Source organism: Salmo salar, chromosome ssa12, assembly GCF_905237065.1.
Source record: "Salmo salar chromosome ssa12, Ssal_v3.1, whole genome shotgun sequence".
Lineage (NCBI taxonomy): Eukaryota > Metazoa > Chordata > Actinopteri > Salmoniformes > Salmonidae > Salmo > Salmo salar.
The window spans coordinates 23695963-23710824 of NC_059453.1; the positions used below are offsets into that span (position 1 = coordinate 23695963).

The window sequence follows — 14862 nt, forward strand, 5'->3', positions numbered from 1 at the left end:
AGGTCTCTGTCTTGGTCTCTGTCTTGGTCTCTGTCTTGGTCTAGGTCTCTGTCTTGGTCTCTGTCTCGGTCTCTGTCTCGGTCTTGGTCTTGGTCGCTTGGTCTTGGTCTCTGTCTTGGTCTAGGTCTCTGTCTGGTCTAGGTCTCTGTCTTGGTCTCTGTCTTGGTCTCTGTCTAGGTCTCTGTCTTGGTCTCTGTCTTGGTCTCTGTCTTGGTCTAGGTCTCTGTCTTGGTCTCTGTCTCGATCTTGGTCGCTGTCTTGGTCTCTGTCTCTGTCTTGGTCTCTGTCTCGGTCTCTGTCTGGGTCTCAGTCTCTGTCTTGGTCTCTATCTTGGTCTCTGTCTATGTCTCTGTCTTGGTCTCTGTCTTGGTCTGGGTCTATGTCTCTGTCTTGGTCTCTGTCTTGGTCTTTGTCTGGGTCTTTGTCTTGGTCTGGGCCTCGGTCTCGGTCTGGGTCTCTGTCTCTGTCTTGGTCTCTGTCTTGGTCTATGTCTGGGTCAATGTCTCTGTCTTGGTCTCTGTCTGGGTCTATGCCTCTGTCTTGGTCTCTGTCTTGGTCTCTGTCTTGGTCTATGTCTCTGTCTTGGTCTCTGTCTTGGTCCCTGTCTTGGTCTTGGTCTCTGTCTTGGTCTCTGTCTTGGTCTATGTCTGGGTCTATGTCTCTGTCTTGGTCTCTGTCTGGGTCTATGTCTCTGTCTTGGTCTCTGTCTTGGTCTCTGTCTCTGTCTCTGTCTCGGTCTCGGTCTCGGTCTCTGTCTTGGTCTCTGTCTCTGTCTCTGTCTCTGTCTTGGTCTCTGTCTCTGTCTCTGTCTCTGTCTTGTGTCTCTGTCTTGGTCTCTGTTTCTGTCTTGGTCTCTGTTTCTGTCTTGGTCTCTGTCTCTGTCTCTGTCTCTGTCTTCTTGGTCTCTGTCTTGGTCTCTGTCTTGGTCTCTGTCTCTGTCTTGGTCTCTGTCTCTGTCTCTGTCTTGGTCTCTGTCTTGATCTATGTCTCTGTCTTGGTCTCTGTCTTGGTCTCTGTCTTGGTTTCAGTCACGGTCTCTCCCCATCTGTCTATCTACTGTAGATACAGTATGTCCCTGTGTGTAGACCACTGACTGACTTTGTTTGTCCACATAACCAGACAGACAGGTCCTGCAGCCCTGTACTGGCTGTTCCTGGAGAAGGCTGGGTAGGGTGTGTGAGACAGGAAGTAGGGTGAGTGTGAGGTAGGGAGTGCCCAGATGGCAGGACATACACGCCCACACACACACACATCTACATGCACACACACACAGGTGTGCCTACTGGAGCAGTGACAGACATGGGCTGGCAGATTGGTACAGCAAACACAGGACTGGCATGGAAACTGGCATGGAGACTGGCACGGAGACCGGCATGAAGTCAAGGGAGTATTTGCTCACTCTCCAGAGGGTGCTGAAGTGTATTTATGTGGGGACAGAGTTAGTCTACATCCCAAATGGCACCCTATTCCCTATTGGGACGGGTCAAAGGTAGTGCACTCTATAGGGAACAGGGTGATATCTGTGGCGCGGGCCTTAGTGTGTACGTGTGTTCTGCACGTTCTGAGCTAGCTAGGTAAACAGCTCGGTTGTTGTGTGCAAATCTGTTTCTATAGTAAATAACAACTCAGATGGATTAGATTGTAAGTCTATCCAATCTATTATGCTCTTTTACATTTGACTGTCTCAGACACAAGTGGAACACTAGTGGAGTAAGCTGGCGTTACTCAAAATGGTGGATCATATTTTGCCACTGTTTGTACAGTAGTATGAGTGTTTGATGATAGTTTCAGGCTTGACTGGAGTACAGTATCACTCACTGTACCTGTTATTGAAGTACTGTATCCTAGTTCAAGTTAGTATTATTTGTATGATATTAATGAGAAATCTTTTTATTAGCTATCTATGACTTTAATTAGCTATCTTTTAAATGTTACTTCCTCCTGTCTTTGTTTCTTTGTTAGTACTTTTATTTGATTATTTTATGATATGAAGCACTTTGTTACTTGAATTGAAAAGCACAATAAAAATTGTTGTTATTATTATTATTAGTCCAACTTTGCCCTCTAGTGTCAGCTCACAGCACTGCTCATTTTACCGTAAACCAGAGCAGCAATACCAAAAACAACTGACAAACGGATACCTGATAAAACTGTAGTGTAAGATAATGCAATGTTCAGTTTGTTCTAATGCTGAGAGTAGCAGAGAAAACATTTGAAACAGATAGACTAGCCTCGTTGGACCATCCTGATCTTGCCAGTTTGATGCTGAATCAGGCTACATATTGGAAGTAGACAAAACTGTAGGGTAAACTAACACAATATTTAATATCAAAATGTGCTGATGCTAGCGTTAATAATGATTTGTTTAATAGCAGCAGAGAGAGTGATGTTTGTTGTTCTGTTATTCAGCGTATGACTACCACTGTCCACAATGTCTCCTACCTTCTATCAAGGCTAAAGTCAGTAGCTCTTTCTGTGGGAGGAAGGTTTCGCAACAGATGTTCACTCCTCTTCTAAGCTGACAGGAATTGATGGTGTGCGTTTTTTGGAGTGTTTTCACACACACACACACACACACACACACACACACACACACACACACACACACACACACACACACACACACACACACACGCACGCACACACACACACCCTTGTGTTTCTCTCTCCTAAGAGAATAAACAGATTCAGATGAGACCATGGAGTTCCAAGAAACTCTGTCTAAGTTTATTTTCATCCCATCTCTCTCTGTCTCTCTCTGTCTCTCTCTGTCTCTCTGTCTCTCTCTATCTGTCTCTCTATCTCTCTATCTCTCTCTCTCTCTCTCTCGCTCTCTCTGTCTCTCTGTCTCTCTCTATCTGTCTCTCTATCTCTCTATCTCTGTCTCTCTCTCTCTATCTCGCTATCTCTCTCTCGCTCTCTCTCTCTCTCTGTCTCTCTCTCTCTCTCTCTCTCTCTCTCTCTGTCTCTCTCTCTGTCTCTCTCTGTCTCTCTCTCTCTCTCTATCTCTATCTCTCTCGCTCTGTCTCTCTCTGTCTCTCTCTCTCTATCTCTATCTCTCTCTCTCTGTCTCTCTGTCTCTCTCTCGCTCTCTCTCTCTCTCTGTGTCTCTCTCTGTCTCTCTCTGTCTCTCTCTGTCTCTCTCTGTCTCTCTCTCTCTCTCTCTCTCTCTCTCATCTCTATCTCTCTCTCTCTGTCTCTCTCTCTCTATCTCTCTCTCTCTGTCTCTCTGTCTCTCTCTCGATCTCTCTCTCTCGCTCTCTCTCTCTCTCTCTCTCTCTCTCTCTCTCTCTCTCTCTCTGTCTCTCTCGCTCTGTCTCTCTCTGTCTCTCTCTCTCTATCTCTATCTCTCTCTCTCTCTCTCGCTCTGTCTCTCTCTCTCTCTCTCTCTCTCTCTTCAATGACATTGAATTCTGACAGGGGAAGCTGATTCAAACAGAGGGGCCCCTTTTTCTCACCAAGGATATGACTGATCTGCATACCCTGTCATGGGCACAGGGTAATCTAGGTTAACCTAGAACTAAAATATTGAGTCATTTGATCGCATCCTCAATAATGTTAAGTAGTCTGTCCACGAGAGATTAGGGACCGGGTAGCCAGCCTACAGACTTCTTACCATCAACAAATCCTTGGCTTTGTGTGCCATAACTACTGAGAGATTTCCCTGTACATTTCTGGTGATTTTTGATATGGCCATATATCATTCATGTACCCGTATAGTAAATGCTACAATAATACAAGACTCATTACCTGTTACTTGATTGTATATTTTACCCAGCCTTTCTTTCTGGTACGTCTTGGATAAGTAATGGTTGTTCCCGTGTCAGAACAGCCCATATAGCAGGAGCCTACCACCTGTTTCTGTAGCATGAGGCAGCTTGATGTACAAGTACACCATCTAAACAGGATGCTTGCTTTCTGGTGCTTACCTACAAATCCCCCCCGTGACCATCTGAATGTGGACGTTCAACATTGAATGTGCCCAGATCAGCAGTAAAGCAGATGTGGCCACAGGGAAGAGCCAGACTACTAAAGCCTACCTCTCCATTGTCTCTCACCCTGAACAAAACCAGCCAGGGCCTCTCCCCCCATGTGGATGAGACCAGGCTGGGCTGAAGAGAGAGCAGAGAGGTGCAGCGCCTGGCTGGATGTTTATTAGTGTTTGGCTTTGTGGTTATATTTTGTCTAGAAAGTGGTTTGGTTGAAGAGAGAGGCTGGGCAGTGGCTTGACAGCTGTTAGGTCGGTGTGTTGATCAGTGTTTAGATTCGCGACTAATTATTTTGGTTAGAAGGTGGTTTGGTTAGAAGGGTTGCTGATTGTTGGCCTGTTGGAGGAACACAAGCATTTTGCTACACCTGCTATAACATTTTTTATTATTTTTTATTTTTTTATTTCACCTTTATTTAACCAGGTAGGCCAGTTGAGAACAAGTTCTCATTTACAACTGCGACCTGGCCAAGATGAAGCAAAGCAGTGCGACACAAACAACAACACAGAGTTACACATGGAATAAACAAACATACAGTCAATAACACAAAATAAAAAAAAGAAAGTCTATATACTGTGTGTGCAAATGGCGTGAGGAGGTAAGGCAATAAATAGGCCATAGTAGCGAAGTAATTACAGTTAAGCAAATTAACACTGGAGTGATAGATGAGCAGATGATGATGTGCAAGTAGAAATACTGGTGTGCAAAAGAGCAGAAAAGTAAATAAAAACAATATGGGGATGAGGTAGGTAGATTGGGTGGGCTATTTACAAATGGGCTATGTACAGCTGCAGCGATCGGTTAGCTGCTCAGATAGCTAATGTTTAAAGTTAGAGAGGGAAATATAAGTCTCCAACTTCAGCGATTTTTGCAATTCGTTCCAGTCATTGGCAGCAGAGAACTGGAAGGAAAGGCGGCCAAAGGGGGTGTTGGCTTTGGGGATGACCAGTGAGATATACCTGCTGGAGCGCGTGCTACGGGTGGGTGTTGTTATCGTGACCAGTGAGCTGAGATAAGGCAGAGCTTTATCTAGCATAGACTTATAGATGACCTGGAGCCAGTGGGTCTGGTGACGAATACGTAGCGAGGGCCAGCCGACTAGAGCATACAGGTCACAGTGGTGGGTGGTATAAGGGGCTTTGGTGACAAAATGGATGGCACTGTGACAGACTGCATCCAGTTTGCTGAGTAGAGTATTGGAAGCTGTTTTGTAAATGACATCGCCGAAGTCGAGGATCGGTCGGATAGTCAATTTTACGAGGGTATGTGACCAATACAATTTGATTTGATTTGACTGTTAATGTGATACAATTTCTCTGGCTAGATATTGCTGTTTGGCTAGTTGTCAATTAGGGGCCCTATTTTGGTGGTTTGGTTGGAGTGCTGATGTTTTGTGGGCATCGTTGTGATACAGTTAGACGAGGATGACTGAAGAGGAGACTACTGCCTGTGACGTCATCATGACAGCTGTCAAAGAAGTAAGTGAGTATTTGGCCTGATTTCAGAACTATGTTTGTCATACGCCATCATCTGTGGCAAATCTTTAATGCACCACCCAATGCTCTTAATTATATAGCCTCTAAAAAATATATTAATGTTACTCTATCTGTTGATGTAACAGGACCTTAATGAGAGGATCATGTCCGGACAAGACCAAGAGGAAAAGCTCGCTATTACAGACTGGTACAGTATGGTGAGTGTGTGAGAATGTTTACTGTTGTTTATGTCCTAAATAGTAACCCATTCCCTATATAGTGCATTACCCCAAAACTAGTCCACCATATAGGGTATAGGGTCTCATTTCAAATGCAGAAAGTTAAAAAAGTGAGGAGTGAATGTTATTGTTAAACCATATGTATGTCACTCCTGAGCCGACTCTACTGTTTGAATGAGAAATGAGTTTTTATTCATCCCCTCCAGTGTGTGACTCTCCAGCAGCAGGAGCAGGAGCTGAGGCTGTCTGAGGGCTCTTACAGACCTCCAGGCCAAGCCCAGTCCTTCCTGGCCCAGCAGAGGCAGTCCACCCAGGCCAGGAGCAGGAGAGGCATGGGCCTCTCTCCCAAGCTACAGCCCAGATAGGAGGGAGAGATGGAGGGAGAGGTCCCTCTGTTGAGGATGGTGGGATTGACACTGGATGGACAAGGAACGTTGGAAGAGGATGCTGTTGGGATTTTTGTGGCTGTTTAAAAAAATCTTGGATGTTAAAAAATAACTATTTTATGTAACATTGGCGCCACCTGCTGGCCAACTGGTATTGGTGTTTGTTTTTTGTCCATCTCAGTTTGAATCTAAAAGTAAAGGAATAGATAGGACAGTAAAGGATTATCACTATTACAATGTGTTGCCAATGCATTTTTGCGCTTCAAATAAAATATCAACATGACTTACAGTATAGTGCTCATTTTCCCCAGATTTAATTTGACTGTACTGTCTCACATATCTGCTGTCATCACAAGCTATTATGTCTCATAGCAACAGAAATGGAACTATGACAAGAAAGATTTGTCTTTTCTTTTTATTTACCTCATTATAATTCATAACAACGGAACAAGGTGACAAATCATTCATCTAAAGTAAATGTACAGTGTAAGATTGGTGAACACAGTGAAAGCTGCAGCCCAACCTTGCAGCATCTGGGTGGATTGTTCCGTAAAATGAACTTCATGCAGATGATCTATGGACCAGTGATTTTTCATGAACATACTACAGTGACATATGACCTAGCTTTTCAGTGTAGTGTGTTGGTCCCAGTTGGACAGAAGTGTGCATGTTCTCCCTTACTCGTAGTCTGAATCTGAAATGGCATCCTATTCCCTAAGTAGTGCACTAATTTTGGCTAGAACAGGGTGCGGTTTGTAGTTTCGGAGCCGCTGGGGACTCAGACCCCATGCTGACGCTCCTATGACGCTGTGGGGCGCTGTAGGACGGCACGGTGAGGAAAGACATCTTGGCTCCACCAATGGGCGGCTTAGGAATGGTGGGGATCACTGTGCTCTGCTCTGTGATTGGTTCAGAGATGAAAAGGTCTCGGGTGGAGCAGGCTGTGGGACGGGGGTGGATGACGCTGGGGGCTAGGGGGCTGGAGGGGGTTGTCGAGGCTGGTCTGGGTGTCTTATCCTGGGGTTGTCTGATGGACGTTTGGCCTGGGTCTCTGGAAGGCTGGAGGGGTGATGGGAGCAGTGACATGCGGCTTTGAATATCTCCTGTCACCTCAGTGTTCCCTTCCTCCATCTTCTCTTTCTCTGCCTTTTTCTGGGCATTCCCCTCATCCTCTTCTTCTTCCTCCTCTTCTTCCATAATCTCTTCCTGGCTTTGAAGGGCGTCCCCACCTCTCTCCACCCCAACCCCAAACTGTACCTCCATGAGGGGGGTCCTAGCATTAAACACCCCTCCACAACTACATATGGTACTCTGAGTATCCCTACCCAAAACAGACGGCAGCGACCCCCCAGACGGCCCCAAAGTCTTCCCACCTTCATCATCCTCGTCCTCACCCTCTTCATCACTGAATGAGGGCGGGTACATCCCGGAGGGACGGCGGAACCTTTGGAGCTGGGCGGAGGTGCGGCGCAGCGCCCCTCCAATGAGCCCCGTGGGGGACGGGGCAGTGAAGAGGAGCCGATTGAACAGGGCCATGTTGGGGTGGTGACCCCCACCCTCAGACTCCACGTTCTCAGTGATATCCGCCAGGGGCGCAAAGTGCATCTCCTCTTTGGGAATCCTGGAGGGGACAGACACAATTCAAATCACTACAACTTGAATAATGCCCTTAGGGCCATACAGAAGTGTTAGCAACGTTAGAAACATACAACTAATCATCTTTGGACTTGTAAGACACACATACTGAATATCCTTGCTTGTAACAAGGTGAACACATATTTGAAGTGTATTGTAGAAATGTATTACACTTGCCCCAAAAATAGAATAAAATAAAATAGAATAGAGACTCACGCCATGTCGAAGGTGGAGCCCTGGAAGGAGGGTTTGCGCAGCCCGAATAGACTTGCGGCAGTGTAGGGAGGACGAGGGTTAGAGTCGTTCCAATATCGGTCTCTTTCCATGATGGGAAGATCCCCATACATCTCATCAACTGCCATCATGGAGACCTGAGGAAACACAAACACTACCTCTTCAGTTTCAGATGAGGGAAGTTCCAAGAAACTCTTCTGTTGAAGTTTCCTTTCACCCCACCATTGTTTCTCTCACTTTGAATGTTTCAAAAGTACTTATCCCACTCATGTACACGTGTAGGCTCGGCCCTAATTTATGTGCTCTCTGTCACCTGGAGCTGCATAGCAAATGGCAAGTAACACAAGGAAAGCACAAAGAACTAGCCCTTCCCCTCTGAGGGGCCAAAATGTGTCTCTCTGTTACAGTATCCAGAGGATACTGGACTATTGAATGACTGATATAATAATGTTATAGTATCCATCCATCCGTATCTATCTGAAACTTGTACCCTAAAGAGGACTCTGAAGCTATCTATATGTATGTATATTGAACAAAAATATAAATGCAACATGCAAAGTGTTGGTCCCATGTTTCATGAGCTGAAATAAAAGATCCCAGAAATGTTCCATACGAATAGAAAGCTTACTTCTCTCAAATGTTGTGCACAAATTCGTTTACATCCCTGTTAGTGAGCATTTAACCTTTTCCAAGATAATCCATCCACCTGACTTGGAGTGTGGCATATCAAGAAGCTGATTAAACAGCAGGATCATTACACAGGTGCACCTTGTGCTGACCACTCTAAAATGTGCAGTTCTGTCACACAACACAATGCCAGAGATGTCTTAAGTTTTGAGGGAGATGCAATTGGCATGCTGACTGCAGGAATGTCCACAAGAGCTGTTGCCAGAGAATTTAATGTTAATTTCTCTACAATAAGTAGACTCCAAAGTTGTTTAAGAGAATTTGGCAGTACGTCCAACCGGCCTCAAAACCGCAGATCACGTGTAACCACGCCAGCCCAGGACCTCCACATCCGTCTTTTTCACCTGTGGGATCGTCTGAGACCAGCCACCCGGATAGCTGATGAAACTGTGGGTTTGCACCACAGGAGGTTGGTGGCACCATAATTGGGGAGGACGGGCTCGTGGTAATGGCTGGAGCGGAATAGGTGGAATGGTGTGTTTGATGCCATTCCATTCGCTCCGTTCCAGCCATTATTATGAGCTGTCCTCCCCTCAGCAGCCTCCAATGGTTTGCACAAGCAAAATAATTTCTGCACAAACTGTCAGAAACCATCTCAGGGGAGCTCATCTGCGCGCTCGTCGTCCTCACCAGGGTCTTGCCCTGACTGCAGTCTTCAGTGGGCAAATGCTCACCTTCGATGGCCACTGGCATGCTGGAGAAGTGTGCTCTTCACGGATGAATCCCGGTTTCAACTGTACCGGGCAGCGTCGTGTGGGCGAATAGTTTGCTGATGTCAACGTTGTGAACAGAGTGCCCCATGGTTGCAGTGGGGTTATGGTATGGGCTGGCATAAGCTACGGACAATGAACACAATTGGATTTTATCAATGGCAATTTGAATGCACAGAGATACCGTGACGAGATCCTGAGGCCCATGGTCGTGCCCTTCATCCGCCGCCATCACCTCATGTTTCAGCATGGTAATGCACGGCCCCATTTCGCAAGGATCTGTACACAATTCCTGGAAGCTGAAAATGCCCCAGTTCTTCCATGGCCTGCATACTCACCAGACATGTCATCCATTGAGCATGCTTGGGATGCTCTGGATCGACATGTACGACAGCGTATTCCAGGTCCCACCAATACCCAGCAACTTTGCAGAGCCATTGAAGAGGAGTGGGACAACATTCCACAGGACACACTCAATCAACAGCCTGATCAACTCTATGAGAAGGAGATGTGTCGTGCTGCATGAGGTAAATGGTGGTCACACCAGATACTGACTGGCTTTCTGATCCACATCCCTACCTTTTTCTTAAGGTATCTGTGAGCAACAGATGCATATCTGTATTTTCAGTCATGTGAAATCCATAGATTAGGGCCTAATGAATTTATTTCAATTGACGGATTTCCTTTTATGAACTTTAACTCAGTAAAATCTTAGAAATTGTTGCATGTTGCGTTCATATTTTTGTTCAGTGGATGGTCTCTGTGGTAACTTGTATATAGCAGGATGGGAAAATGGTGCAATTCACACACTTATCAAGATCCCTGGTCATCTCTACTGCCATCTGGTGGACTTACTAAACACACATACTTCGTTTGTAAATTATGTCTGAGTGTTGGAGTGTGCCCCTGGCTATCCATAAATTAAAAAACAAACAAGAAAATGAAGCTGTCTGGTTTGCTTAATATAAGGAATTTTAAATTATTTATACTTTTAGACTTTTGCACAAGTAGTATTTTACTGGGTGATTTTCACTTTTACTTGAGTCATTCTCTATGAAGGTATCTTTACTTTTAGTCAAGTATGACAATTGGGTACTTTTCACACCACTGGATCTATATGCCTAGACTAATGCTTTGTTAATATGTCAGTATTGCCTTGTAGCTTAAGATTTATGCCTTGTATGTGAATCCATTCATTTTACAAAGTTATTCAATTATACTTGCTTTGATATTTGCTTTTATGACCATTCCTTGATCTTAGTCAGCTAAACGCATAATACTTGATAGCACATGGTTTAACCATGGTCTTGCATATTGCTATCTATATTTAATTTATTTCATGGGCTAATTGCTTAGTCTTACTACGGGTTGCATGTGATATATTTATAATATCATATATATGAAGTATTACCCCACTACATATACATGCATATATTACATCTAAGATAACAATGGGGGGTTGTGAGAAGGATAGCAATACATGTGATTCAACATAAACCTGGAAGTTCCTGTCTATCAGCCAGTTGTTCTCAAAGTCATCATCGTCCTGTCCAAATGGGTTGATCAACTGCTCTGCTACCTGAAAAACATCAAAGAAATTGGTCATGTTCGTTGGGGCACGCAAAGAAAATGTTTTAAAACATTTTGCAACGGAAATAAATAAAAAATATGTTTGTTTTTGGTAGCCTCTCCCCAGTCTGGTTTTCATTTGCTACCTAGAGAACACAACAATGAATTTCCACTGACCTTGAGCCAGCCGGCGTAGAAGAAGAACTGTAGCAGAGTGAAGATGGGGACGTACAGGTCCAGGTCATGACCCAGGTAACCCTGTGTGGGGTCCAGGAACTGACGTCCTATCAGACACACGAAGAAAAAACTGTACACGGCCAAAGTCACCACCTATAGGGATGGTGGAGACGAGAACATAGGACAAAGAATGAGTGATGCCGACTGACAAAATTCTACAATGATTCCACATACAATCACCTGCATGCACATACACAAACACACACAAACCTGAGTGTAGACCAGGGGAACACTGATCATGTCATAATGGAAAAGCATACTGCAGTTCCCTCTGAAATGATTGAGCTCCTGCCGACATAAACAGACAAGCATACAAATGTAAGTTATTGTTTTTGTTGAATGTATTGCTTTTGTGTAAGGTTCAGTCAGTATGTGAGTGCGGGTATAGCTTATTCATGTCATATAACTATTGACATAATGTGGTTTATCACTATGTCGCTTTATGTGTGTTGTATTGTAGACTACCTCCAGCACTAGTTTGAGGGTGCTGTCGTCCTTAATCCTGCCCTCACAGCGGGCCAAGGCGGCCAGGTTAGTGAACCACACACAGGGCATCCAGTACTTGTTATAGGGAGACTTGAGGCTCTCAAACTTCTTCCGCTCCTCCCTGGTCATGAACCCTGAGGAGAGGGGAGTGTATCTGTCACAGGTGGGGTCTGAACCCCCATGTCCTGCTTTGAAACCCAATGTCTTAATTAGGCCAAGAGGAAATTGGACCGAGGGTGACACTGATTAAAGTTGCAGGCAGGGCTACCTCATCACCAGAGAGTGAGTCCGACTCACCTCCTCTAGACCACTACATAAACTATAGGTATGTGTTTGGAAGACACAGGATGTGGGACAAAACTGCAAGTGGTATGGTGTATCCAGATGTACACTGTAGGCTACTTTCTTGTGTTTGAATTCTGAAAATCTGCAAAGTGCAATTTGACCTTGAAGGCAAAATCTGCAAAGTGCAATATCTCCTCAAAGGCAATCTCTTAGCTGCATCTGAGTGACACATTTACCTGCTTCCATGACGTGGTCCATGGTCGGGAAGCGTTTGAAGACTGCGGTGCTGACCGAGCGCAAAATCAGTAACGCGGACAGACTTGTATAGCGCATCATGGTGCGTCGCAGCAGCCGCCCGCGCTCGTCCACACCCTGCAGCCCGCCGGAGAGCACGCACATCAGACGGTCAGGTAATGGAATGCGGGTGTACTGATTCCACCAGCGGTTCACCACCAGTGTCACGTAAAAACCTGGAAAACAGCAGCAAATGGTTCTGTAATGAATGATGGTATTTCCTTATAGAATAGAAGAATATTAGAATAGAAGCATATTCTAATAGAATCTGTGTTATTGATTTAGTAATATTGCCCACCTAGCACAAACGACATGGGGATGAGACTGGCATAGTGGTTGCAGTAAATTGCCAGTTTTTCAAAATACCTCTTCTGGTCATCAAAGAGGAAGAATCTGAAGAGGTAAAAGTTACATAATAATGTGGACCAATTAAAACAAATTGAAATCTTCAAATAGTAATGGAAAGTTCAAATAATGATGTAAACTTGGTAGCCAAAGGCTCTCATACCTGTAAGTGACACTGATGGCAGTGTACATGGCGAAGAAAGCAAGGAACTCCTTCCATAAGACCTTGTAGATGCTCCCCCTCCAGGCTAGGAGCAGTTTGGAGAACCCGCAGAAGCGCGCATTGGCAACTTGCGCGGTGTAGGTGACCGTCATGATGTCATCTATCAGTTATTCTATCATATTAAAAAAAATACTTTATCTCGGAAAACATATACTGTGTTAGTTTTGTTTATATTAATCAAGGGAAATGGAAAGAAAACCCATGTCTAACCCTCCACAAATCATACCTATACAGTTATGTTTATGTAACAGGTGTAAAATATACTTTATGTATTTCACCGAAAATCCCTCATATTGATTTTTCATGAATTATTTTATGGTTATTTTCAGATGTATTACACTACTTTCAAGAGTGAACTATTTGATTGTATTTATTTTCTAAATTGTGTTGATGTTGTGATGTCATCTACGAAAACCATGCGTTTACGCCTCAGTTTGGTCAAAGCGTGATGAGAAGAGGTATGTGTTTATGTATGCCCGGGTCTTTTGAATGCACGTGTTAACAAATGCACACAAAAAAAAAGCAAAAATGATATAATCATTGATTTAGTGTTGTTGCACTACTGTTAGTAGGAATTTATATTAGCGTGAATGGGGATAATTTTCGAGAGCAACTTTGATTGCAAATTTGCAAGGTTAGCCCAGCTACGGTTAGCTTTGGGTGCGGGAGAGGGTCTCTTTCAGGTACAGACACGCGAGTTTTCTGACGATTTTCTCACGGGAATTCTGCACTGTCTTTTGTTAGGCAAATATACTTATGTATGCCAGTCTAGACGGCAGCATTAACGTTTGCCTTGCATTTGTATCCATTCCATGCAGGTATGTTGTGAAATGTGACGTTTTTGTATTTTATGTTTAATGTGCCTAGTTAGCTATGGTTCATTTTGTTACCTGTCCGGTCATGTCAGGAATGGCGTTGTTGCCTCATTAGTATGCCTCGGGTATAATAGTGCGATAGTACACTCAAATAAATATTTAGCACTTATTAGCAAATGATTAGTGTATTGGTGTACAATGTTTATAAAATGAAATTTGAGTATTTTGAAAATATTAACATGTACATTTTGTACAATGCAAATATACTTATGAGAGTCCAGACGACAACATTAAGCAGACAACTGCAGAATTGTCTCCAGAGCTTTCCCTTCCCATCCACCTACACCTCACCAGAACACAACACATTTAGACTTTGCGTAAAAGTCCCTGAAAATATTTAGTTCGATGGACAAATTTAGGACAGATATGAAACAAATGGTATTACCTCTAGTCTACTGTTGTGCAGTGAGTGGATCTTTGGGGTGTTTGCAGGTTCAACAATCTCCGCGCTTAGCATTATTGCTGCACACTGGCAAAGCCCTTACATATTCCATAGCCTAATACATCTGTACAACTTTAATATTCTCTACTAACCATTCTACGTCCAGCGTTGGTAACCCATTCAGCCGATACATCATACAGTAAAAGAAGGCAGCAGTAAGAGGGTCATCCTTGGATGCTGGAGCCTCAGCGGTGCGTTCAGTGGTTAGAGCGCCCCGGGGCAAATCCCGAAAATGGGAGGGAGACGGAGCTCGTTAGTACATGCCCCCTACTGGGAGAACGAGCTTCTGCACAGTGCAATTTAAATCGGTGATGGACCACAAGCGACAGCCTGCCGAGAGCTACACAATGTCAAAAACGCAAGTGCGTAAAAACCAGAAGAAAAAGTATTGGAAAACAGGAAATAGTCATAGACTGCCACTGATACAAAATTATTAAACCATGTAACAGTACGGTAATATTTACAGAGAGGGAAAAAAGTATTTGATCCCCTGCTGATTCTGTACGTTTGCCCACTTACAAAGAAATGATCAGTCTATAATTGTAATAGTAGGTTTATTTGAACAGTGAGAGACAGAATAACAACAACAACATCCAGAAAAACGCATGTCAAAAATGTTATAAAATGATTTGCATTTTAATGAGGGGAATAAGTATTTGACCCTTCTGCAAAACATGACTTAGTACTTGGTGGCAAAACCCTTGTTGGCAATCACAAAGGTCAGACGTTTCTTGTAGTTGGCCACCAGGTT

The 14862-nt window shown here is 44.1% G+C and overlaps 2 protein-coding genes across 2 annotated transcripts; one reads left to right on the top strand and one right to left on the bottom strand.

Annotated features, from left to right (window-relative positions):
- The first annotated feature begins 5210 nt into the window (after window positions 1-5210).
- Window positions 5211-6344, top strand: LOC106564563 (protein Hook homolog 2-like). The gene is made up of 3 exons (XM_014130700.2): window positions 5211-5467; window positions 5611-5682; window positions 5910-6344. The coding sequence occupies exons 1-3, from the start codon at window positions 5414-5416 to the stop codon at window positions 6066-6068; spliced, it is 285 nt and encodes a 94-aa protein (XP_013986175.1). The 5' UTR covers window positions 5211-5413; the 3' UTR covers window positions 6069-6344.
- Window positions 6345-6499: 155 nt separating this feature from the next.
- On the bottom strand, window positions 6500-14376 carry LOC106564559 (bestrophin-2-like). The gene is made up of 10 exons (XM_014130693.2): window positions 14204-14376; window positions 12735-12906; window positions 12525-12619; window positions 12169-12402; window positions 11627-11781; window positions 11372-11449; window positions 11102-11254; window positions 10854-10934; window positions 7941-8095; window positions 6500-7710 (listed from the first exon to the last, which is right to left on the bottom strand). The coding sequence occupies exons 2-10, from the start codon at window positions 12884-12886 to the stop codon at window positions 6816-6818; spliced, it is 1998 nt and encodes a 665-aa protein (XP_013986168.1). The 5' UTR covers window positions 12887-12906; window positions 14204-14376; the 3' UTR covers window positions 6500-6815.
- Between the last annotated feature and the right edge of the window lie 486 nt (window positions 14377-14862).